Source organism: Cricetulus griseus (assembly GCF_003668045.3).
Source record: "Cricetulus griseus strain 17A/GY chromosome 1 unlocalized genomic scaffold, alternate assembly CriGri-PICRH-1.0 chr1_1, whole genome shotgun sequence".
NCBI lineage: Eukaryota > Metazoa > Chordata > Mammalia > Rodentia > Cricetidae > Cricetulus > Cricetulus griseus.
Window position 1 is genome coordinate 160761693 of NW_023276807.1, and position 27391 is coordinate 160789083.

At 37.2% G+C, this 27391-nt stretch overlaps 1 protein-coding gene across 2 annotated transcripts in view; it reads left to right on the top strand.

Moving 5' to 3' along the window:
* Nucleotides 1-27391, top strand: part of Cfap299 (cilia and flagella associated protein 299) — a 435850-nt gene that overhangs the window by 242066 nt on the left and 166393 nt on the right. Inside the window, exon 4 of one of the 2 annotated variants that reach the window (XM_035453289.1) lies at nucleotides 13569-13579. The exons of the other annotated variant lie outside the window; for it this stretch is intronic. Within the exon in view, the coding sequence (XP_035309180.1) occupies nucleotides 13569-13579 (11 nt within the window). The remainder of the gene's footprint in view (nucleotides 1-13568; nucleotides 13580-27391) is intronic. 2 annotated transcript variants of the gene reach the window in all.

Sequence of the window (27391 nt, forward strand, 5' to 3'; positions counted from 1 at the left end):
AGACAAACATGTCTCTTGTATGCAGTTTGAAAAAATGAAAAGAAATTAAAAAAATTACTATGAAAACATGCGGCATATTCTATGGTAGAGGAAATTGGAGTGAAGGGCATAGGATGACTTAGAAGAGTGCCCAGCATAGATAACAGGGGATGGTCCAAGTTTGAAAGTGAGCATGTGCAAGAGAGAAACTAAGGGATGACTTAGGATGATTTTTAAATAAAGTAAGAGAACCAGAATGTCTGGCAATGATTTTTTCCTGTGTACTTCCAGCTTCTCCCATGACATTTGAGATACACAAAGTCATATTTGAATGCTTTGTTGTGACCACTGTGTGTTAACTGGAAATAAATTCAGGTCAGCAGAAATCACATATGACTACTCTTTCATTCCAAATGCTGGTAGACAAAACATCTGAAGCCTTCTGTTCTCCCAAACTATGTGCTTGAGGGATTCTTAAGTTGTAGACCTATGTCTTAGGATCATTATTTAAAAAGAAGTAAAAAGTTCATTATATAAGAATTAATTGGATTGATATTTAAGCACACTGAATTAATACTGACAGAACTGCTGTATATTGATTGTGAGCTGCGCCAGGAACATTTTTCATATTCATTGGTTTCAAACTTTTTTGTTTTTAATTTATAATCAGCATATAGTGACAGTGCATGCTATTGTTAGTTTTAATCTTAACAGCACAATAATACTGATAGTGATCCATATTTTGAATCAGTACAAAATGAGTTGAGAGGAAACTAGTCTATTTCTCATTATACTTTCTTCATCATAAAGTATGTTCTTGGAAATGTTGGATATGCACATGTGTGCTATTCACAACACTGGGTATCCCCATTTTCACAAACATGTTTTCATCAGTAATCACTGTAATTTTAAGATCTCTTTTAGCATTACAATTATAATTACATATTTTTTTCAGGTATCAATTCTTTTCCTGGATCTTTCTGTAATATTATGCTCATTAGAAGTAATACCTAAAACTTGATGAAGCTGAAGTGTGTTCAGAGGAAGGCAAGAAAGAGTAAGGAAAGGTGAAAACTGTACATCTTCTGCTACCAGTGTTTGGCAGGACAGTTTTTCTGAAGAGACTCTATGGGACTTTTGAGAAACATTCATGGGCAGCCGGAGCATGTTAGAGTATTATACTGAAAAACATGCAAGCAAATCATGAGGATTCTGGTGAATACAACCTCAGGGCAAGGAAAACACAAGGGACTACCATATCCCTTCTAGGACAAGGTCCCTATTTCCAAATGTAAGCAATGGTAGAGGGAATTTAAGGAGTTTAATGAAGGGAAATAGACTATTTGAAGAGCAGTAAAAAAAAATGAAAATTACACCTAAAATATATTTTAAAGGTCTATTTCATAGTAAGTGACAAAGAAAACATCCATGTGTCTCATGAAGGAAAAATACTATGAAGGCATGTTGTCCAATTAAAATCATAAATTTGCAAGCTATTGACCAAACATCCCTGTACCTTATTTAAAAATAATAAAAAAATAAACTTGTTAGCTCAGAGAAGAAAAGGGGGGATTAGAACTACATAAGTCCTGAGCAGAAATATCAATAAAAATATTACGTGTGATATCAAAGGTGAGTATTGAACTGATACCAGGGAAGGACCCAAAGCCCTGAGTCCATCACTAGAGATAGGACAGTAAAGCATGGGGATGGAGAGCTCTACAGCTATTCTGAGCATGGATGCTATAGAGGGTAGAAAGGCAAGTAAAGGTGGTGAGAGTCTCTCATGGCTTAACAACACTTGGAGAACTTTAATGTCTCATTCAGGTGAAGCTGCAGAGAACTATTACCCTGCCCAGAACAAGCAGAAGAATGATGGAATATGTAGGGAAAAATGGTTGCCATGGCATCAGATGTCCAGAAGCAAAGGACAGTGGATCCCAAGGGACAGGAAATAAGAGGTGTACTGTGCGGTTGTTTAAGAACACTCCCTGGATAGTTTCTAGGATGCACTGAGAGGAGGCCTGGAATCTGTCATGATTGAGTAGCATGTGCACCAGACAGCAGAGCAGACTAGGACAAACTTCAGGGACACAGAACACATGAGACCTGTCGAGGACCCACAGAAAGTATTGTGCTTACCATACTTGACACATGTGTGCATCTCACTTGGGATGAATAAGAAAGAGTGATTGCTAGTGCAAACATAGGGCCACCAAAACTGCATCAAAATTTTCCTAAGCCACAAAGCAGCAGGTGCAGTTCTGAGGAGTTTTCCCTCAAATGTAGAAGGAATTAACCATCTGAGTAAAGACTGTGGTTCTGCCTAATAAATGTTAAAATCAAGACCTGAATGTCTATGATTCCAAGTAACTGGATCACACCAAAGGAAAAGAACTCAAGAATATTAATAGGAAAACATAAATAGCCACTATCCCCAAAGACAAAATTCACAGTTTTAGCAATTATTGTAAAGGAGAAGCAATAGGAAGATGTTACCCAGAGGAGATTCCAATGAATAAGAAACAAATTTAAACAGAGCCAGGGCAGATGATCTACTTTGTTCCCAGTCCTATTAAAATAGTTATTATAATTATATGTATGTATCCAAGAATTTGGGGCATAAGACAACATGGTAAGCAGTGAGTTAGAAGCTATTTTAAAGGGCCCAAATTTAATTTTTATCAATAAAACTATAATTGAAGTGAAAAATGGGTTAACAGTAGAAATTAAGGAAAGATGAGGAGTTAACTTGCAGAATAGCAAGAAAATGTGTTAAAAATTAAACAAAAGAAGAAAATGTATGTACTGTCAGTGAGCTAGAGCCTAATAGGCATGTATGCATGAATTGGGAGGGGGCAGGAGAGACATGGGAGATCACTTCTCTGGACTGGAGTTGTGGTTGGTTGTGAGCTAATGTGTGTGTGCTGGGAACTGAACACAGGTCTTCTACCAGAGCAACATGTGTCCTTAACTGCTGAGCCTTCTCTCAAGCTCCTTCAGTCTCTTATTTTTAAATAGCTTCTGCATTCTAGACACACTATCTGTCTTACTTTAAACCGTTTCAGTTGTGGAGGAGGGTTGACATTTTCCTGGTAGCAGGGAAGTCTGAGGGTAGCTGACCAGACTCACATAATTTTCAAAAGTATGGTCCCCATTTGCTCTCACCTCCTGGATCTGGTGTTCCTAAGGATGGCATGTTTATCCTTTCTGCTCTGTTGTTCAAGGTTCAAAAATCTCTTTAATGTATTCCACAGATTTATAGGTGTGGTGATTTGAATAGGAATGTTCCCCATGGACTCATGTGTTTGAATGCTTGACCTATAGGAAGTGGCACTATGAGGAGGTGTGGCCTAATTGGAGGAAGTGCGTCACTATGGAGGCAGACTTTGAAGTTTCATATACGTTCAAGCATATGTCCAGCATAGGGTCTTTCCTTCTGCTGCCTGTGGATCAAAACGTAGGACTCTCAGCTCCTTCTCCAGCACCATGTCTGCCTGCACACCACCATGTCCCACCATGATGATAATGGACTAAACCTCTGATACTCTAAGTCAGTTCCAATGAAATGTTTTCCTTTTATAAGAGTTGCCCTGGCCATGGTGTCTCTTCACAGCAATAGAGACCCTAACTAAGACAATAGATTTTCCTGGTTTCTCATTCTCTCATTTTCTCATTGCCCACCTAGTTCTGCACTATTTTTTATCCCTTGGTTGCTATTTCTTTAGTCTTTCTAGCAGGTAGGGGCAAAGAGATCTTTTCAAAATACCCCATGTAATTGAGAGCTTAGATTCTTACCTTGAGACACAATTAGAATTGTGACAGGTATCTTAAAGCTACCCATACTATTTTAGTAATGACTGTTTTTATTTATTTATTCTATTATTCTGGTACAAGATTACTAATATTTGGTAAATATTTATATTGAATGAAAGAAGAAAATGTATAAGAAAGCCTTGGATTTATTTTATACTTATTAAAATATACTTAAGCACTGGAAAATGGACCAGTAGATAAAGATCTTGAAGACCCAAGTTCAGTTCCCCATAATCCACATTCAGCTTCGTGAACTAGTGCACATTTGTAATCTCAGTGACCCTAAGGGTAGAGAAGAGATGGGATAGCCAGCCTGGTGCATGCCTCAGCTAACACAAAAGAAACCCTACCTCAAGCAAGATGGAAGGGGCAAATCAACAAAAGGGAAGGCAAAGATGAACCTTGAGATTATCCTCTGACTTCTACACATATATTCCTGCACTCACACACATGAATGCACACATATACATATGTACATATGTATGTGTTTCTGTATATACTTAAGTTAAAAAGAAAACAAATACAGTTCTATGTTCAAAGTGGAATGAATAACCACCAATTAATGAGAATGGAAAGGAAAGGGGGCATAAGCCATATCAAGTAGAGATGAACTTTCCCTCATACTTCATGAGTGCTGAAATGTGTTTTGAGATATCTTTCTTTGTAATGTTTCTGGCATTTCACACCCATAGCAGATCAACACAAGCATATGTTCTTTCTCTGATTTTCCATTTCTTCATGGACTTAAACATTGTGGAGACTGGCTGTATTACTCACCACTGGTGGAAGAAAGTAGTTGGCTTTGCAAATGATTTAAATTAAATCTGATATTTCAAAGACATGAATCATGTTTTTACAGGGTTGCCACAATACCCATGAGACATTATCTAATCAATGGGATAGGGGTATTTGTTTATAAATTCGTCTCTACACATCAATAAAGACTTCTCATAATTAGGGTTGCTTTTCTATTATTAAAACAACTTAGTTCAGAGAAGAAAATCTTGTTTTCCTTTCTACACTCCACCTCATATGAACAGCAAAAGTAAGTAAAACCCAAATAAAAGAAAGCAGGTCTTCATACGTTGGGGTAGTGATCTAAATATACCAAGATAACATGTAAATATTTTAGGGGAAAGATTTCCTTTCAATGTCAAAGAAAGTCTATGTATCCTTCCTAGGGGATATATTTTCATTTCAGCTCACTAGTAAGTTATAAAAGAGTCCAGAATTTCAGGTCATTTAAGAAAGATACCTTATGCCCCTGCTTTTTCCCCCATTTTTAATGGGGGAAATGGACATTTTTAAATGGCTATGGTATTCAAAACTTACTAGACTATCTTGATAAAGCATTTTTTTTCCTTTTTAAAAAAAAATTAAGTTAGAAACAAGCTTTCTGTCAATCCCAGTTCCCTCTCCCTCCCCTCCTCCCCTGCCCCCACCACCTCTCTATCCTATCCCCTCTTTGCTTCCTAGGGAGGGTGAGGCGTTCCATGGGGGATCTTCAAAGTCTATCATATGATTTGGAGCAGGGCCTAGACCCCACCCCCCAGGAGAGAGGGAGTTTGATAAAGCATTTAACTAAACTGTGTTTCATTTTTTTCACACAAGCTATGATTTCATTTTGCTTTGGGGGTAATATATGACAGAATAAGCCATGCAAAGACCCTCAACAGCAATGGACTGATGATTCAAACTATCTGAGTTCAGATCTTGATTTCAATTTCACCACTTACTGTTTTCTGGAGCCCCTTCCTTTTCAGAGAGCTTTTAGTGATATTGCTTGTGTGCAAAAATAAAATAAAATAAAATAAAATAAAATAAAAATAAAATATAACAGGCAAGTGAGAAGGGGAAGCATCAAGCATAGTGTCACTCCCTGTAAGGACTTACTAAGTAGACTCTATTACTTACTATTGTAACCATAGCCCTCCATTATTATTGTGAAGAGAGTTTATTTTGTTTTCCAAGTACAATCTGTTGTTATATTTGGGACAGAAACTCTTGAATTTCTGACCCTAGAATTCCCTGTGAAAATATTTTTCAGAAGTAAGTGTAAAAATAAATACAATGTTTGGTGAGAAATATTAGGATTTTATTCCAACTTATTATAAAGTGAAAGCAATTTTAATACTTATGAGACTATAAATTCATGATATGCATTAAGTGTAACCAACTTTCCAAATACATTGATGTTTTTAATTTTGTAGCCGAAGAAAAATTCAGATAAGCTTATGTATCTAGTGAACAGAGAAAACATGATGTCCAATTCTGAAACCATGAATTTCACTGATTTTCCTCTAAATCTATTACAAGGTAAACAATGAAAAATGGTGCACTGGGATTGGAGAGGAAACTGAACTCAGTATTTCCGCTGTTCAAACTTAAGGAATTTTCTAACTTAGAAGATTTGTTACACAGAATAATTAATGACATCATTGCCAGCCTCATGTTGCAAAACTTAGAGATTACTCTTTCAAAGATTGGAACTTTGGGTTTAAATTTCAAGTCAATAAAATTTAGCACCTAGCTTTTTTCACAATTTCCAAAACTAAAAGCAAAAATCTCAAAAATAAAAATACTGTCAGGGAGAAGAATATTACTATAGATTCTTTTAAATTAAAGGTTATTCTTTAGGAGCCCTATTTACTTTTCTGCTGTCTTTTTTTTTTTTAACCTTATGCTTAAGCTTCTTCAATTTACAGCCATATTCTCAATTGATCTCATCAACTTACTGAGGAACTGGAGAGCTAACCTGCACTAACCTGAGCTAACCTGTGCTAACCTGAGCACTTCCTTCTTCCACAAATTCCGTTTTCGGTCACAAAATGAGCTGCACTCATTTTCTTTGTTAAGAATCTCTCAGTTCCCTCCTCTCTCTCCATCTTGCATGCCTATACCTTAGTTTTTTGTTTGTTTGTTTGCTTGTTTTTGTTTTTTGGTTTTGTTTTTTGTTTTTTGTTTTTGGTTTTTGGTTTTTCAAGACAGGGTTTCTCCTTGTAGCTTTGGAGCCTATCCTAGCACTCGATCTGGAGACCAGGCTGGCCTCGAACTCACAGACATCTGCCTGCTTCTGCCTTCTGAGTGCTGGGATTAAAGGTGTGTGCCACCAACGCCCAGTTTCTACCTTAGTTTTTACAGAAATCCACAAAAGGAGGACTTGGAGAAACAGCTGTCCTTGCCACATGCTCTGGGTAAACTCTCTCCACATGGATTCAGTACTTCCTCTAGAAAATTTAACCTCCTCAGCATACATCTACACCCCTCAGGGAGAGAGTTGGGAGGTGTGTTATCTGGCCCCATTGATTTGTACTGACCTGCCCAAGGATGTGATTTGCAGTTTGCATCAGTGATATCACCAGGTTTTAAATGAGCTCTGCCTAACAGCTTTCTGTAACCTACACATAACAAAAGCTTTCAACCCCTCCATTCATCATTGATGAGGTAAATTAATTTGCGTTAACCAAGCCAGTGTCTCATTGAGGATGCAGGGAAATTCAGATTTTATTGTTGCTTTATTTCTTTTAATGAACAGGTTGGGTTTATAGAAATTAAAATGTTGAAATGCAAATGTATTGTGCACTTTAACTCTAAGTAAATTTCTGAGGTCCTGATGTAGCCTGCAATGTAAAGCTAGGAGTTTGCTCATTTAGGAAGGACAGTATTTGTGGGACAACTTGGTTTTATATGACTCCAAGCTAAACGTCCTTTTGGTTGCTTAGTACCCAGCTTTAGTGACAGTACCTTATACTCTGTCTATGAGTGAAATCATTTGCTTGTTACTAGGAAACCTCTCTTGAGTGTCCCCTAATGATCCTTGCCCCCAATGGCTTTGTACATAAATAAATACCTTTACAGACTTTATTCTATGAATCACTTCTAACAAAGTATGACAGAAAATCATAGTCTGTTAGTCTTGATATTGGATCCTAAAATAACAATGGTTTCCTTTCTGGGCATTTTCCTAGGTCACTCACTCTAAAGGAAGCAATATGGGGTCATGTTCTCTAGTGTACTTGGCAGTGGGTTCTTCTTTCCCAGTCTGTACTCACTGACCAAAGCCTGGAGGGACTTCAATCCAACGAGAGACTTTTAATTCAAGGTACCAGGATCTCATTCTTGACTCAGAAACTGTGATTGCGTTTGTTGTTTTAAACCTAAATTTTGAGATTTAAAGCATTGATGACGGATGCAGTGTCCCTTTTCCAGCATTCACGCTGACCTTGCTTATACACACAACTGAATGACTGAACATCTGACTGTGCTCAGACACAAGCTGTTGCTTCTTTCAATTTCTGTGGTTGCCTCTGTCCCCTTTTCTCAGTGCCTATACTTTCGCAGCCCCTCTGAGAAAGTTTCCTGAGAATGGAAGCCTAAACAGCACTTTCTTCCTATTGCTTCAGGGCTTTGTACCTACTGTTTCTTGGCCATCTGATAGCACCTTGTAAATATTTGACAGACAAGACAACTTACAAGCAAAAGCTAACTGTCTGTCTCTTTCCACGGAGTATGGGTTTGAAGGTGACACCTAGTTTTCCTTATGGAAAAAGAAAAAAGAAAAAGAAAAAGGAAAACTTAGTGAAGGCAGCAGGTGACTGGTTTGTTTATTTATTTATTCTTACCCCAGGAAAGCTTTAACACCAAACCAAACCACACATGGAAAGTGCTATACAGTGATAGTAATCCCCTCCTGCTAAAATAAACGTTAACTGAGAATCCGTGGGTAAACATATACAGGCACAGTGAAGTCTCCAGATCGGCTGTGTTTAAAAAATGCCCACTGGCAAGTTTTCCTCACAACCCCCACCGACAATAAAAGGAAAGGCATGAATGCGGAAATGCACTATAATGGCTTGTAAACTAACTTTGGAATTGCATGGACTCTAGCGTTCTGGTTTCTATTGGGCCCACTGGCCATTACCAAGCTTTAATGGGTGCAGGTGCAGCAGTTTCTTAACAAGCTTTTGTTTTCACTTAATCCCCTTATCTCTGGCTGTTACCGATGCAACTCCATCTGCTTGTTCTCCCCTCCTCCGTTCACTCGTCGAGCTCTGTACACAAACTAGATTTTCTAAGAGAAAGAAGAAAAATTCCCAGTTTTACCACAACCAAATAACGAGTGCCTCTGTGTTATTGAAGTTCAGTCGCTGGAGTTTTCTGGGGTGGTCTGTGGCTGGGTTGACGCTCATCAACCATCCCTGCTTTGGGTTGTGTCACAATTATCATCTGCTCTTCCCCTAACGTTTGCATTCTCCAATAGTCTCCTTGTTTTTCTATTCTTATCCTTCAGTCTGCAACTCAGCCCTTTGTTGGCTTATTTTTAAGTATGATTCTTAAGTTATCACTTCTGTCATCTCATTATAGGATACAGATTGACTGACTTTATTTCTATAACTTTCCTAAGTTTCAGTCCCCCTAGGCTAGCTAGCTCTCCTTCATATGCTGTGCAAAGGTTTCTCCGTGTTGAAAAAACATAATTATGTATTTTGAATATGGACACTCTCAGCAGGAAAAGAACCAATCTGATTGGAAATGTTCCAGAAAGGGTGGGATATTTGAAGGAAATGATTCAGTTTCATGGTTTTTCCTAGTAAATCCTGCTATTTACTTGGAGAAAAGCCACAGGTACTCTGGGAGTTTGCTTTGAGTCTCACATCCCTTCAACTATAGGAGGCTGCCCACTGTTTCAGGTGCACCAGAAGACTGGATTTCCATCACACTTTCCCTCTAGTCCTCTTTGAAAAAAGCCTTCATTTTGGCTGGAAAAATACAGGCAGTGCTGGCACCCACAGGTCCTGGAGAACTCACCTGAGCTTCCCTGCTGGGAGAGCTAGAGAGGAGCCCTTTTGAATGCTCATACTTTGGTTCTCACTGCTCCAGTTGAAATTAAAGAAGCAGAGAAGAAATGGTCCCAAATGGTTCTTACCTTTCTCTATTTTCACCAGACAAAACCCTCAATCTTTTGCAGGAAGGTCTTCCTCCAGTCTTTGCTGGCCTATTTTCTACTTAATGTCACGTATGGCTCTCAACTTTGGCTCACAACTCTGCAATCCTTGTGCTAGAAATGTTTATGCAACAGATGTTGGTTAGGAAAAATAAGCCAATAACAGAGCTATATATAAAATCATTACCTGTTAAAGAGTCTTGAACTAAAATTAGTGTTGTTTTCTACTTCTGATGACCATAGCTATTAAAGTGCTATGCATTTGTATTCCTAGGAATACAAATATGAACCAATATGAAGTGTACTGTCACTCAAAGAGAAACTAGAGTTGTTTATCATCTTGAGGTGGCTATAATTTTGAGAGACGATAGAGTGTATTTTATGTATTAACTTGGGATCTATCTATCTCTATATATCTACCAAGTACACACATTATAACCTGAACCTAGTAATCATCTTACATGTAATTTCAAGTTGCATGTATATAATTATACAGAAATATATATTTTTAATAATTTATTAATAATTTAATAATATATTAAAATAATAATATATATATTTTAACAATATATTTAAATAATATACATATTATTGAACCCAAACTGAAAGTCCATAAATCTGTTTGGGACTTAAATGAACTCTTATTGAGCTCTAAGACCATTTTTTAATGTATAGCTAAATATTAATGAATACATACTGTTGTCTCAGCTAACACAAGTCATCAAACCATGGATGAGAAGTATTTAGAGGGTGTTCTTGTAGAGAAAATAAGCAGTATCTAATACCTAGTAAAAGAAATGTAATAAAAGAAATTACATTTAATCACATATCCATACAGAAAACATTACTCATTCTACTCTAGTATTATCTTGTAGCATAATACAAGTCATTTTTTGAAATGAAAGTTATAGTCTGGTATATAGACCTAACTCGTTTAGTGATCAGTGGAGCTGTTTTTATTAGATGAACAGTAATCAAAAAAGGAATTGTTTTTCTACCAATGACATATTTCAAAGATTATAAAACTTCACATGTGAGGAAGATCAGTTCTAGCTGTAAACCAGAAAAAATCAAAAGTTAAATGTTGCTCTTAGTTTAATTTGTTAGCCTCAATGCCCTATGTTTGAATGCTAAAGGCAATACCAATTTATAAAGACACAGACTCAATATTATATTCTACAGAAAATGTCACTCAATTAGGCAACTTATTCTTATAGGAAAAAATAATTCATATATATATGTAGGCAATGTTGTTTACTGAAAAAGTGGTTAGATGTGTTAGGAAAATACAGAAAATGTCCCCATAGTTGACTTGGTTCCTCCAAACACATACATTATAACTTGAACTTAGTAATCATCTTACATGTAATTTCAAGTTGCAGGTATATAATTATACAGAAAACATGCACTTAAATCAAGAAGGATGTGCTGTTTGCATAACAAGGTTTTAACCATCTTCTAAGCCTTATTTGGTTTTGTAATATTTTGGGATAAATAGACTAATAACAAACAGTAGAATGCTATTCCAATTTCTAGTGACTTGTCTGGTTTAAGTAGCATTGCTTATTTCTCAAGTTCAAAGAGCCACTTACATTTTCAGATGAGGATTTCCCCCCTGTTTTTCAGCAAATAAAAGATAAACTTGAAAGAACACAGTGCCCTTAGAAGTAAACCAAGCCATTGTCTTCTCATTTGGGAACATTTGGAATAAAAACACACAATTAAAAAGTGCATATTAGTTTTGGAAGACATGTGTCTGAGAGGCAATAGGATTTTTATTGTTCATAAAGGAAATCTTGATTACGATTTTTGTTTTTGATTGGATCAAGAGGCATCCAGAAGATGGGTGAAGCATGCTTTGTGTGTTTGTAGGATGAACTCAAAGAGAATTTGATCATGATGGCTTTGACCTAATCAGTAGTTTAATCCCTCTATGGTTATAGAAATTAAGTCACTTGAAGGTGGTAGAACTGTAGAAGGTGGAGGCAGGTGAGGAAGCAAGGCACTAAGGTCGGATATTCAAAGGATTTGTCATTGCTATGCTTCCTTCTGGTTATTCCTTTGGGTTTCTTAGATGCCATGAGGTAAACATCTTTCTTCAACCACATCCTCACTCCATGACATCTCTGCCTTGCCCCAGGCCTGAAAGCAATGGATTCAGTTGACAGATGGAAACTTCTGATGCCAGGAGTCTAAATAAACCACCTCCCTAAGTGCTTTTTGCAGATATTTTGTAATGATGACAAAAACTCTGAAGAACATAAATGTGTGCCTGAAAGTCTCATTTATAATTTAAAATGACTATCTCTGCATTTCAGTGTGTGAATATAGTTGGCTGCAGAAACTTAACACTATCACAAGCAGCCCAAAGTGAAACTCATTGTACATTAACACTGACTGTTTGTTCGGGTCATAGACTGATGAAAAATCCAGTAATCCCATGTAGATATCACAGTAACTGTCCTTGATCAGCAAAAGCCTTCAGAGAAAGTATTTGCCAAGCATTATGTTAATCAGCTGCTCAGGCAAAACAAACTTGAGGGGGAGAGAGATGGGTTTGGTGCTCATGGTTTCTGATGCATCAGTTTTAGATTATTGTGGGAGAGAGGATGTGGCACTGGGAGCACCTTACTCTGTGACAGCCTGGAAGCTGGAGGATTACCTCAGAACTAGTGGGGGTCTATCCTTGTCTCCCTTGATTCCCCTGGGCTTCTAGCCTACAGACTCCTACAGCCACCCCTGGGCAGGTGCTCCCACCTTAAATAGTGCTCTCTGGAAACCCCTCTCAGACATGCATTCAGGAATACTCTTTGCTAATCCATACACATCCTGCAACTCAACCAAATTTGACAACCAGGACTAACCGTCACAGCCACCTGTGATAGTGGTCACCTGCATTCTAGGCATGCAGGACACAGGTATTTGAGGACCTTATATCCGAGGCCAGCCTGGGCTAGAGTGGGAGATAGTTGTCTCAAGAAATGAAAAAAAAAAAAAAAGGTGTCATCATCTTTGTCATTAATGGAGTAGTAACAGAATAGAATGTTTAAACACCATAGTCCAACTTTATTCTCTAAATAAATTTAAATGTATATACTATTTTCCATATGTATATATGTCTGTCTCTTTCTCTCCCCCAACACAAAGATAAGATTACCTACTGACTTGATATAAATCCATTATAAAATACAATATATATGTGATCCTAGGAATTAATATGTGGATAGATGGCTATAGTATGAAACAATATTAAATGAATCTGGAGTCCATTTATATCTAATTTATAACTTTTTTATCATTTTATCTATGATTTGCTTATCACACACTAGTTTCATGCTATTCAGGGTAAAAAAAAAAAAAACTAAGAAGAGAAGTTTAGGCAGTCATGTTGATGAGACTTGATGGGTGTAGCTTCTGATGTTGCTAGGATATGCAGTCTCACAACAAATTTCCCTGAACCTCTGGCTCTTACAATATATCTCCCCACTCTCTCTTCCACAATGACCCCTGATTCTTAGGTGTGGGAGTTCTGTTGTAGGTTATCATTTGGTACTGAGCTCCACAATTTAGCATTGGGGTCTTCTGTAATGGTCTGTAATTTCTGTAAAGAGAAATCTCCCTGATGAGGATGACAGTTGTCTGTGGGTATCAGGACAAATATTTAGAATATAGTTTGAGATTATGTTCATTTAATAAGGTGGCTGTCCTTTTCCTTGTCCTTGAAGATCTATGACTTCACCAGCCCTGGATTGTTTGCTAGGTTTGTAGAACCAGCTATGAGTTCCTTTTGTGGCTTGAGTCTTAAACATGCTAAACTAGACTGGGCAAGATCATGAGGAGGTCTCAACACACTGCAAAAACCAAACCTACAAGAAATTAAGGAATGCTGAATGAGAGTAATAGTCTTCCCCAGGGAAGGGCACAGAAACTGGTTATCCAATCCAAATGGTCATCCCTGATAACATACATGCAAGTAGCATCATATGGACAAAGTGGGTTATACGTGTGTGTGTGTGTGTGTGTGTGTGTGTGTGTGTGTGTGAGAGAGAGAGAGAGAGAGAGAGAGAGGGAGGGAGGGAGGGAGGAAGGGAGGGAGAGAGAGAGAGAGAGAGAGGGAGGGAGGGAGGGAGGGAGGAAGGGAGGGAGAGAGAGAGAGAGAGAGAGAGTACCAACAATTAATAAAAAGAGGCCATAAATTTGAAAGAGACCAAGGAGGACTATATTGGATGTTTTGTGGGGCGAAAAGGGAAGGGATGATGTAATTATAAAAAATTAGAGAAGTAATTTCAGTATTATTTGGGGGTAGGGATGTAGCTAGACTGACAGACTGCTTGCTCAGCATGCAGGGTTTAACTGGCTACTTGTCTGTATTCCCATCATGGAGGAGGAGAAGGAGGAGACAGGGGGAATGCAAGGTCATCCTAGGCTATACAGTTAGCTTGAGGCCAGCCTGAGCTATATAAGATCTGGACAGAGAAGACTAGAGAAAAGAAGAGGGAGAGCTAGAGCGCGAGCAAGGGAGAGGAGGATTATTTAGCTGCACAGTGGTATTTAAGAATGAGGAGAATGGAAATCTATAAAATATGACTTAATTTGCCACGTGTCAGAAACTATAAAAGCAATTGTATCTTAGGGCCTTTCATGCCAGCGTGTACAACACAAGTGGTCTTTTTCATCATTTATAGTAAATATGATTATTGCCAGATTGACAATATGGTCTCAGTCTGTTCCTAGGCAAATTTGGCTCAGTCTGTTTGCAACTCTTTACAGATGTTAGTTTTCCACAAAGACCCTATCATTTTTACTTTACTGTAAACTGAAGATTAGATAATTTCATTTATCTCTTAAAACATACAATAATATTATTTATATGAATTGTGTTAGAAGGATTCAGGGAGACAAAAGGAAAGGTAAGGGGCTGAGGAATCAATTTGTTCAATATACAACATATACTTGTAAGAAAACTCAAGTTTGCAAAAATTAAAATAAATAGAAACTCTTGTAATGTAATTGAAATAAATTGGTGTTGCATAAAAACTGAATTACAATTAAAGAACATAAACCTGTGTACTGAGCCAAGCATATGTGGGTATGAGGAGACAGGAACTGACCTGGAGGCAGGAATCATGACTGTCCATGTCTCTGTTGTACACATTACTGCTCAGTTTAGAGTTGCTTTGGTGTTGTGTGCCTTGTAGTGACATCTCAGGGTATTTCTAATTCACTCTTCATGCCCACCGTGAGTTTTAGAATGGCTAAAGTCAAGGCAAAGAAAAAAGTAACCCAAATTACTATTTCACACTTAAAGAATGACATTTAACAAGATGACAAAAAAATTGAGAGCTTATTCACTAGATTTGGTGGAAATCACAATCCTTCCTGGTTTCAATTCTGGCGCTTACATTTTGTTATCCCAGTGTTATGCATCCACAAGCAGGTTGCTGTTGTTCAAGAGTTTGGGAACAGCCACTATGATAAGTGTGAAAATAATTAGCAGTTCGGGTCAAATAGCCAACAGGAAGCCAAAATAAAGCCTGAACTAAATATTAAATAAAGGTGTCTCAACCAAATAAATTTGCATGCATTTCTGCCAAGTCATCACAACAATATTATACTGTGCTTTAGGATTGTGTTTGCAGATGTTAATTTATTTAATTAAAATTAAAAATGCTATTTTAGAGTAGAGTTAGATTCCCAGAAAATGAGTTAGATTTACAGAAAATGAGTAAAGATTACAGAGTTACATACACCCTGGACTCACATTATGCTATTACTATCTTCTATTGGTTGGGTACGGTTGTCAGAGTTAATTAACCAAACTGATAAATTATTAGTAACTAAACTCCAAGCTTTATTCATATTCCTTAATATTTTGTCTAAGGTTGAATCTAGAGCCCCTTATTTCTTCAGTTATCCTGCTTCCTCAAGCTATTCTTAGGTGTCATGTACTCTCTGGCCTGGATTTTGAAGACCTTGGTAGTTTTGAGAAAAACCAATCAACTGTCCTGATCAGAAATTACATTTTAGTTGCGTTTCCTCTTATATGTTCCTCTTTCTTTAGAGACAGGGTCTCATGTAGGCAAGGCTGGTCTCAAACTTCTTATATAGTTAAGGATGACCTTGAATTCCTCATCTTGCCTCAACCTCTGAAGTGCTGAAATTAAGAGATGTTCACCACTGTGTCTGATTTCATATGGTACTACGTGTCCACTGAAAGGCTTCATGTATACTAGTCAAGCAGTTTACCAACTATGCTCAGTATGTTTCTTGAAATAACAACTATTCATTCTTAGAGTGTTTAGCCCTAAACACTTTCAAACATCATTCTCAATTCCCCTCCCCCTACAACTTGAACTGAAGGAATATCACAGAAGAGGAGCCAGAAAGAATCTAAAAGCTGGACATTGGAGAGTAGTGCTATGAGATACAAAACTCTAGGTATATGTGGCTGTCACACTCGTGAGCTCACACTAGCTGGGGTTACTGGCACAAGACCTGTACAAGATCAGCCCAGCCAAAATACCAGCACAGATAACTGAGGTAAATCTTTGTGCAACTATTTACCAGATTTTTGAATCATGGGCAAACAAGCTCCTAGATCATGTTACCACATTAAAGTCACATCTCCTAATTTGAGGAGTGTAACAAATATTTAAACAAATTAATCAGCCTGGGTTTGAGGTGTACTTTCTAGATATAGTAATTTAGTAATAAGTAGAACAGTTAGAAAATATTAATAGGCACTACATAAAAAAGAGGGCACAGAGGGTGTTCTAATATCAATCTGTTTAATATGAGAGGTCTAAGAGTTAGGGCTATTTTAGTTTTGAAAATGATCTACTTGGGGATACATATTCCCCTAAGTGGCATAACAGTTTTGCATATGGTGTAACTAGAATGGTGCTATTTCTCTGAGTAAATAACCCATTCAGTTTTAAGAATGCTTTTTAATATTTTGCTGTCATCAGATTAAAAGACTGGTATCACTAGGGTGCTTTTGATTTTCTTCAAAGTAGTATTTCTTCAAGTAGTAGAGATGGGTTAGCTTCTACGTGGCTGATCACCCTCAAGCAGCTTAAAAGCTAATTGTTTATTATAGATACTTTAATACTGGAACAGACAGCTGGTTTCATAAACTTGTATTCCAGCAGATAGTACAAATGGAGGACATTGTGTAGTCTTATTAGGATGCATTTTTAGTTACCCAGTGAAGAGTTGTCTAATCAAGCCTGCTCAAACTTGCATGCACAGAACAAGCCATCACAAACACAAGCCAGAATCTAGGAAATGGCTTTCTGGATATGATAAGCCAGATAAGAGTGAGAGATCATGATAATAAGGACTGTCTTTTTATCCACAACTTTAAAGAAAGTAGAATAGGTTCAATGGAAATTGGGCTCCCAGCCCAAGCTGAATTAGGCAGGGAGCCTAAAGGAAATTGAATGTTCTCTGTGTCTCCTTTCTGCTTTCTATTTAATTTGGTTTTGGAAGAAGTATCTGTTTGTGAGACAATCTTGAGTTTATCTGAAGCAGGTGGATGATGCTTTTAAGTTTTCTGAGATGGAAAAGTGAAGAATGATAGCAGAGAGAAGCAGGGCAACTGCTGGTAAACCTTAAATGGGCCGTGCAAAGCACTGCATGTGGACCTTTAGCTGTGGGCTAGGAGTATCTGACTTCCTCCCAGGACAGCTGGCCATGGCTTGCTTGTATTTATCACATAACTTGCCCCATGAGTCTTGCCATATTTTCTCAAAATTTTAGTAATCTTAAAAACGGGATTCGTATATTCTGATTTACTCAGCATTTCTTTCTTATATTCATTAAACGTTCCAAGATATAAAAAGGGCCTGTTTTGTTAAACCCAATCTTACTTTTAACAAAGAGCACTAGGATAATGACCTGCAAATTCTAATGATAACAATATTTCTGGATGGATCGATAAGAAATAACTGAGTATACCAAATAAGAATAAGATGCATTTTTCAAAAAGTGTATTGAAATCTTTATGCATGGCTAAACATTTAGTTGGGATAAATGCCCCCTAAGCGTTTTCTAAGAAAAAATCAGGAAATCTTAGAGATAAGGGGAACTTTAAAGTTTAATGCACACAGTTTATGTCCTGGTATTTTATAAACTTCCTCTGTAACTCCAGTTTTAAAATGAATGCAAATAGCATTTCAAAAGTGAATTTACTTTTGTTAAACAAGAGCAAAAACCAATAATACTTATATTAGACACCGGACAACATGATGGACTCAAAGAAAATTGGTATTGCCAATTTTTTTTCCTTTGATTTAAAATTTTCCATTCATTTTACATAGCAACCACAGTTCCCCCTCCCTCCTGCCTCCTGTTTCCCCAACTCCTATCCACTGCTTAGAAAGGGCAAGCCCTCCCATGGAGAGTCAACAAAGCCTGGCACATCTCAGGACCAGGCCCCATTTTCTAATGAGAAGGATCTTATAAATAAAGTAAGAAGGAGCTATGATGGTTTGAATGAGAACGTCCCCCCTAGGCTCATATATTTGCTTAGCTTCCAGTTGATGAACTATTTGGAAAAAAAAATATGGCATTGTTATAAAAGGTATGCCCCTGGGAGGTAAGTCCCTTGCCAGACCAGTCCTCCTCCTCCTCCTCCTCTCTCTCTCTCTCTCTCTCTCTCTCTCTCTCTCTCTCTCTCTCTCTCTCTCTCTGTGTGTGTGTGTGTCTCCACTCCTTCTTTCCCTCTCCCTCTCCCTCCACCTCTCTTCACAGCAACATAGCAGTCACTAAGACAGAAATCACAAATGGAAAAGAAATTATGATGCACTGAAATGCAAGATGTTTAATAATAAAGCATTGCCTCTTCCATTCTAGTGGCACATTATATTGATTACAGGATAAATTACACACTGTGCTACACTAAGACTATGAATGAGTGTAAACCACAAGGTCAAAACCAAGAGAAAAGGGACACTCTTAGAATCCTGGTTTGTTAAATCTAGCTAGGTTTGTTACTTACAATTAAGTTTATTTTCAACAAGCCATTGTCATATGTGTCATTTATGAGCTGGTTTTGCTGTCTCTTCTAGTAAAATTATCATGTAAATTAGTTGAATCTAATTTTGGCTCTAAATAAAGGTGCTTAGAAAGCCCTAAAGTGCCATGAAGTACAGGTATTAAGCAGGCCTTTGTTAAAGAGTGTGCTCTTCCCAATCTGGTACATCTCATCTCGGTAGTAAACCTGAGCCTGTATTGCATAATTACAGCAATGCAGCCTCATCCAGTGTCCTGTTTGTCACTTTGTGAGAATAAAACACCTTTAAATTCATTACATGAAAGTCTTTAGTATGAATAATATCCCTAAACATATTTTATCAATGTGGAAATACAAGAGGCCAGAATAAATAAGTAAGAGGAGAATCCATATTATAATTTTATTATTAAAAAAGTGATTCATATGTAATTAGAAAGCTTCAATTAAATTAACCAATGAGATAGTAAATAGTAGCCCCCCATTTTTAGAACAAATCTATTTTACTGAGGGATGACTTTTACTGATTTATCAACTTTGGTTTGCCCCAGACACATGGCATTGGTGCATGCATGGGGGAAAATGTCCCAGACCCCTAGCTGTTTTTCTAAAACAAAGCTTACTAAATAGAGTATGAATTTAACACTCACCAAACTCCTTTACAAGGAGCAGGCATGGTATAAGAAAAGGGAAGGTGCTGAGACCTCTGATGGCTGAACATACTTGGGATGCCTTTCTGCTGTGCAGTTAGCTGAGGGTAGGCGTTTAGTTTGTCCCTTTAGGACACCAGTACTTTAGTGGAACTGCCATTTGTTAGTCAGAAGTAGTAGCTACATATTCACCACATTGATTAGTCAATAAAACTTCATCACATTCAGTGAAATTACTAGTATTTAATTGACTACTAAGATATGTGAAAGTCAATCTCCTAAGCAAAATCTATGACAAGGATGTACTCTGTGACTTTCAATGCCTTTAGTGCTGTAAAATCTGTAGTCTGTTAGAGGATTAACACATCACACATGACTTTATTCTTCCAGAGTTCCCTCCCCTAGGGTTTTTCTACAAGAATGTCAGTCTTCCCTTCCTGATTATGAACTCCACGGGAACATACTGTTTTCTGTCCCGACTTCTCCACTCATAGGTGACTCTCATTTGAAAGGTGATCATTTCCACTGTTGTTTTGGAATTCAGTTAAATTCATTTAAGTACAGTTTTTAGTCATTCTGTCTTTACCACACTCTCTCCTGGTTAATTTTCTGTCCAGACATTTTGCTGAGACTGGCCTTGTCATTCTTCTGACAATTTCCCCTTTTGTTCAGTAGGTATAGTCTTCACTTATAGGAATGGACAGGGTTATTTGCTCCCTTTTGGAACATTTGGAATCAAATATTAAACATGATAAATAGGATCTGTCAATACATAAAAAAACAGTATAAATGCCATAAACTCTCCTATATTCTAAGCATCTTCCTTATCAGCAGAATCTGTGAATTTTCTTTTTCCTTTTCATTGGCATTGTTTTTTTAGACAGCACTTACCCAGGTACTATATTTTAAGTATAAAATATATTATAATACACACAAATATATATAAACATATATAAATATACATGAGATTTACTTTATACCTTGATTTTGTTCATTTTTTTGCTCATCTCTTTATTTAAATGAGAAACAATCTTGTTTTACATGTCAATCCCAGTTTCCTCTCCCTCACATCCTCCTCTTCTCCCCACCGACCCCCTATCCCATCCCCTTTTTGCTCTCCAGGGAAGGTGAGGCCTTCCATGGGGACCTTCAAAGTGTATCACAGCATATGGAGCAGTGCCTAGGTACTCTCCATGTGTCTAGGCTGAGAGTGTATTCCTCTATGTGGAATGGGCTCCCACAAAGTCTAATTGTACACTTGGGATAAATACTGATCCACTATCAGAGGCCCCATAGACCGCCCAGGCTTCCTAACTGACACCCATGTCCAGGGGGTCTGGGACGATCCTATGCTGGTTTTCCAGCTATCAGTCTGGGGTCCATGAGCTCCCCCCCTTGTTCAGATCAGCTCTTTCTATGGTTTTCTCCTGCCTGGTATTGACCCCTTTGCTCATCAGTCTTCCTTCTCTGCAACTGGATTTCAGGAGTTTGGCTCAGTGTTTAGTTGTGGGTGTCTGCTTCTGCTTCCATCAGCTACTGAATGAAAGGCTCTAGGATGGCATAGAAGGCAGTCATCAGTCTCATTATTGGGGAAGGGCACTATTTCTTAGATTCTTAGTTGGAGTCATCCTTGTAGATCTCTGGACATTTCCCTAGTGCCAGATTTCTCTTTAAACCTATAATGGCTCCCTCTATTAAGGTATCTCATTACTTGCTCTCCTCTATTCTTCCCCACAACTCAATCTTCCTGATCCCTCATGTCCTCCTCGCCCCTCCTCTTCTCCCCATCTCTTTCTCCTAAGTCCCTCTTCCCAATTTGCTCAGGAGGTCTTGTCCCTTTCCCCTTCTCCAGGGGACCATGTATGTCTCTCTTAGGATCCCCATTTATACCTTGTTTTAGAAAAGTTTTATACTTTGTTTTAGAAAGAGAAGACATTCATCTGCTTGTTTTAAAATATTTTTACATAGAAGTGGTATTGACTATTCTATACAAAACTTTGGGATCAACAGCCTGTATTTGAATTCTTTTTTTTTTTCATGTAATATCTACTAAATCTATTTGACCTCTCTTTGTCTGTATTTCTTTGTGTATTTCATGGATAAATAGGATTTAATCATTCATGCAGGAATTGAAAGAGAGAGTACTTATCACAGTAGGTGATGTTTGGTAAGCAATAAATGAATTTTAATAAATACTAAAATAAAACTTGGAAAACTAAGCCCTTTATTTGGTATTCCAGTTCATATTTATGTTATATGCCATTTTTTCTAGTGCATACATTTTGATATTGTATATTTATATATTAAACAAATACAAGATAAGTAATCAAACTGTATAAAGTGTTTTATAATGAAATTTCTACCACTCACATGGTAACACTTGAAAATAAAATAATTAAAATATAGCATTTAAAAATCATAACATAGCTGATGTATCTAGATCACATATTGGTGTTTGCAATGCTTGAATGGAAAAGTATTCTACCACTAATGCTTGTGTCATTGTTAGCCTCTATAACATTCTGGCAAGATTTATTGTAATTACTACTATGCCTTCTGGGATAGAGCCATTATCAAGTTCATTACATGAATGGTGACAATGAGCACTGTGAACAAGAATCATAAATCTTGTATAATAGGAATCCACCTGTGGCTTTATGGTCTTGAACATCAGCCATGATTTTTCAACAGCAATAAATGTTCAACTTTATATCATATAAGGAGACCTTTTAGCCATTAATTATATTCATTCTTTTATTGTGTCAAATGCTTGGAACCAATAGTTTTTTTACAGGACAGGGTATTTTTGTTGTTGTTGTTGTTTGATTTACGTCACATTGAAAGCTGCAGCCCATGTGTTAGTTGCTTTGCCAGTATCATAGTTTGATCTTGGGGTGAAGACATCTGAAAAAAATGTGCTTTGGATTATGTGAAGTTCTGCTTAACTATCCTTTCAGAAACACAAAGTTCAGACGCATGTTTTGACTTAAAACCACGTTCAGAGCTTTGGAAATTAGTGCACCTATTAACTGTAACAGAGACCTGAGAAATGAGGCTGGAAAGAAGGGAGCATGAGGTTCTCTAGGGTTTGCTTTGAATGAACTATTGTCTTTTAGATGTTCTGAACTTAAACAACCCATTAACTGAAAACTTCAATTACTTTCTTTCTTCCCTATGCAGTTAAATTATTTTCCAGCTAAATGTAGGAATTCTTACTAATAGTTTTATGTTCATTAGTTTCACAGTGAAGGATGATGTGTTTGTCATGGTGTGTGTGTGTGTGTGTGTGTGTGTGTGTGTGTGTGTGTGTGTGTGTGTGTTAATGTCAATTATAGAAGTAGACATCCTGAACTTGAGGGAAGTTGGGAAAACAGCGTGAGTTGAAGGAGGGAAAAGGAAGGATGAGTACGATGTCAATACAGTGTTCATGTATGGAATTTTTTATTGTATTCATTGTCATCTCAATAATGATGGATCAATACATTAAGATTGCCTGTGTATAAGTGATAATAATGTCAAAGGTTAGCTAAAGGTTAGCCCAAGAAGGTATGTCTAAGCCATGCCACTTCTAAAATTTGCCCATTTTTATACAGTTTGAATGGGAATTTACCTATTGGTTTTATTTAAACAATTGTGATTAATATGTGATCTCTTATCTTGTCATATTAAGTGATTCTGTATATACCATTTTGACATATATTTTAAGTTTGAAGTCTCTTTTCAGTCATGCTACAGATTAGAAGTGTGTGTCCCATGCCTTGCTTTGTGTATATAATTTTGATGGCAGCTAAACAGATGCCTGTTCAACTTTTCAGTGCTTATCTAATTTGTCTACTAAATTAAGAAACTTGTACAAGTCTCAGTTTACAGCTCAGAATGGTGGATGGAGGATATGTGCATACAGGTACAGCTACCTTGTCAGTCAGTGAAGCTCTCTGTTGACATGGAAGCATATGTCTTAAGCCTTGCTTTCCTACATCATTGTCTCCCTTGACGTCTAATATCCTGACTTCTCGATACATGGATTAAACTTTTTACCAGTATCTGGCATATAAATAAACAAAAGGGTATGTATTCTTATGTGGGATTATTCCATGTTATGGTAGTTAGGAATAGTTTTTTAGTTTTATATGAATGTAGCTCGTATCTACCAAAAAGGAAAACAAACCACACCCCCAAAAAAAGAAACTTGAAGAGAAGCACTTTTAAATAATAATTTTGCTTTATTCTTGAGAATTCTTGTATCTGTGTATACAATGAAACTTCATCATATCTATCCTCCTGACATGGCCCCCTCCCAACTTCATGTTCTCTTTTTATATTTTGATAACCTGCTATATTTTTTTAGTGCAGCCCATTGGTGTGCATGTGTACATGGGTATGGGAAACTTGCCAGTGACCACACATTTTAAAAACTGAAGGAAAGAAGCCATCAGCTGCCAATGATTCCTCAGTTAAATTTGGGTGCTAGAGAGCATTTATCTTCCTCACCAACGCTGAAAAATTTGGCTGGTTGAGTCTTGCTCAGGTCCTGTTCTGATAACCCCAGCTGGTGTGAGTTCATGAGTCTCGTAGCCAAGTCAAGTTCATAAGTGTGTACTTCAAAGCATTCCTCGCCACCACCTGGCTCTTACATTCTTCCTCCCTCCTTCTCTCTGTTGTTAGTTCCTATCATCCTTTGGTTAAGGGCTATGCTACTCTCAGTGAAAGTTTTGCTCCCCAAGTCTCAGTACAGTTTTTGGTGGAGATGTAGATGTTGACAGTTGAAAATGAAAGCAAACTGATGAAGATGGCAGAGAGCTCTCACAGGACATGGCTAGAGCACCAGAAAATCTGTTACAAATAACAAATATCATCACTTATTTATTCATTTCACTGTTGAGAGACACTTGGGATCATTTCTAGCTTTAGGTTATTATGAATAATACTGCTGTGAACATTTTGACATTTTTGCATATATTGAAATAGGAAATAGAATTAGTGGGCCATGCATTGCTCACTTCCTATTCAATGCAAAGTGTTAACAGTTCATGGTACTACTTTTAATAACTTAGAGTTGTCAGCAAGAATGTATGAGACTCACAGATACTTGATTTTATCAAAACTTAAGGTTGCCAGTCTAATTTTTAACCACAGTAGCAAGTCAGCAGAGGTGCCTAGTGTTGTGCTATTAACTATGGTATTGCATTACACTTCTCTTATATCTACTGGGGAAAATTATATTGTCATATGCTTATGAACCATTTGGATACCCTCCATTTATAAGTCATGTTTAAATTGTTGTCTAAATGTTATCAGATTCCCTTTATCATAGCAACTTGTCAGAGTCCTTTCATAGTTTACAGTTGATCCCCTTGCCAATTACATCGAATAGGATGGGAATAGTGATTCCCTAAATGTATCAGCACCCTTTCCCACCAAGTAGAACAGGTCTGAATCCCTGGGACCTACAAATACTACTTTATATGATAAAGATATGCCCATGGGAAAAAAGATGTCAAGATAAAGAGATTATCCTGGATTATCTAGGTGGGTTTTTTTAATGCATGTGGGTGTATTATTCAAAGAAATAATCAGAGGAAAAGTTGGCGTGTGTACAAAAGATAAGGTGACAGAGAGTGCCTGAGTCAATGCATTCTGCCTGAGGCCTGTTAACACTGTGATTTTGTCCCAATGGTGCTAATTTCAGAACTCTGAAATCTAAAACTATAAAGGAACATGCTTGCATTTTTTAGTTCACTTGGTTGATAAAAATCTGTTTAGAAAGTAATATATACATTAAATATTTTATGTACTGATTTGCTACATTTCAATTTTATTGATGTATTTTTTATATTTAAATTAGAAACAATCTTATTTTACATATCAATCCCAGTTCTCTCTCCATCCCATCCTTCTATACCCCTCAATGATCCCCTATCCACTCTCCAGAGAGGGCAAGGCCTTCCATGAAGGATCATTAAAATCTATCAAGTCATTTGGGGCAGGGCCTAGACCCTCCCCTGTGTATCTAGGCTAAGAGAGTATCCCTCAATGGGAAATGGGCTCCCTAAGTTCCTTCGGGCACTAGGGATACATCCTGGTTCCACTGCCAGAGGCCCCATAGACTGCCCAGTGCTCCTAACTGACACCCATGTTCAGGGGGCCTGGTTTGGTCCTACGTTGGTTCCCCAGCTGTCAGACTGGGGTCCATGAGTTCTCACTTACTCAGGTCAGGTGTTTCTGTGTGTTTTTTCAGCATAGTCTTGACCCCTTTGTTCATCAATTCTTCCTCTCTGAAACTGGATTCCAGGAGTTTGGTTCAGTGCTTGGCTGTGGATCTCTGCTTTTTCTTCCATCAGCTACTGGATGAAGGCTCTAGGATGGTATTTAAGGTAGTCACCATTATCATTATAGGGACTGGCACTTAAGGTAGTCTCTCCACTATTGCTTAGGGTCCTAGTTAGTGTCATCTTTTTGGATCTCTGCATAATTCCCTATTGTCAGATTTCTCTTTAAACCTATAGTGGTTCCCTCGGTTGTGCACAACAGCTCCCAGTAATGATTGTAGCCAAGTTTATCTCTCTTTCCGTATTTGAGTTTTGATTTTTCTTGCCATGTGTATACAATGTTTCTCTATTGTAACTTCAGAAAAATACCCTCTTTTATATTTTACCTTTCAAATTTATTTCTACCAATTCCTTAGAATCTATGTATCCATATAACATGAGGTAGGGTTGTTGGACTTAGTAGCTATCCTCTGTAAGGATGCCCTTCTGAGCAGGATTATTCATTAAAATGACTGCCCTATACCTTTACCTGCTGAATTTTAGTGGGGACTTGGTTATGAATGAGAAATTTTGTTACTTTGTCCCTGTCTAGTTGTCCCATTGCTCTAGTTGTCTTTGTGCAAACAAAAGGATCTGAATTAACTTTGCACATGATGTCTGTATTTTATATTTTTCAGCTGTCTTCTTATATTGTATTCTTTAAGGCTATCAAATCAAATATATATATTATATATATATATATATATATATATATATATGTGTGTGTGTGTGTGTGTGTGTGTGTGTGTGTGTGTGTGTGTGTGATTTAATAACATGTTACTGGTTTACACCAAAAAAATCAAATGGAATTTTATTTTCCTTACAATTATCTCTACAGAAATATTCACAGAGAACTCATACCTGTAAAAACAATTTTTCAATTCATAAAAGTGCCATTTCCTTTCATTTATTAGGATTGTGTTCTTTAACAAAGTATTTGAAAGTTTTTACTTGATTTACTTTTAAACACTTCACATTGTTTCTATTATAAATACTAATTTGAAATGTCATTTTCTTAACTCTATGTAGTTTGAAAAATAAAAATATAAATAGATTTTTGAAATGTTATCTTCCTATAGATCCTATTGAATACCAAATAAACTCATGTTTATTCTCATGTCTTCTTCCCTAAATGTATACTCTCCCTCTTCTGCCTTCCTCCTTTCCTTGTCTCTGTTTTCTCTCCTTTCTTACCTTCCTCTGGCCTTCTACTCTTTCTTTCTCCCTCCCGTCCTCTCCCCCATCATTCCTCCCTTCTTCCCACCCCTTCTGCCATATGGATGAAGCTTTTCACTACATTTTGAGCATAACTGCTAAGATTGAGCATTGTTCTATTTTTCCTTATATCTGAATGGAAGATTGTGACTTGCTACTACTAACTGTGAAATTTGCTTGCATTATTTTGTCGGTGCCCTTTGTCAATTTAGGAATATTTACTTATCTGTTGGGAGTCTACAGATCAGGTTTTTTATTGCTTTGTTCTGGATATTATTTGACATGAACATCTCATTTGCTTTCTGTTCCTTTAATGTGTAAAATTACATCAACTGATTTTCTTTTCTTTTGTTTTTTGTTTGTTTTGTTTTGTTTTGTTTTCTGAGACAGGGTTTCTCTGTGTACCTTTGGAGCCTATCCTGGCACTCACTCTGGAGACCAGGCTAGCCTCGAACTCACAGGGATC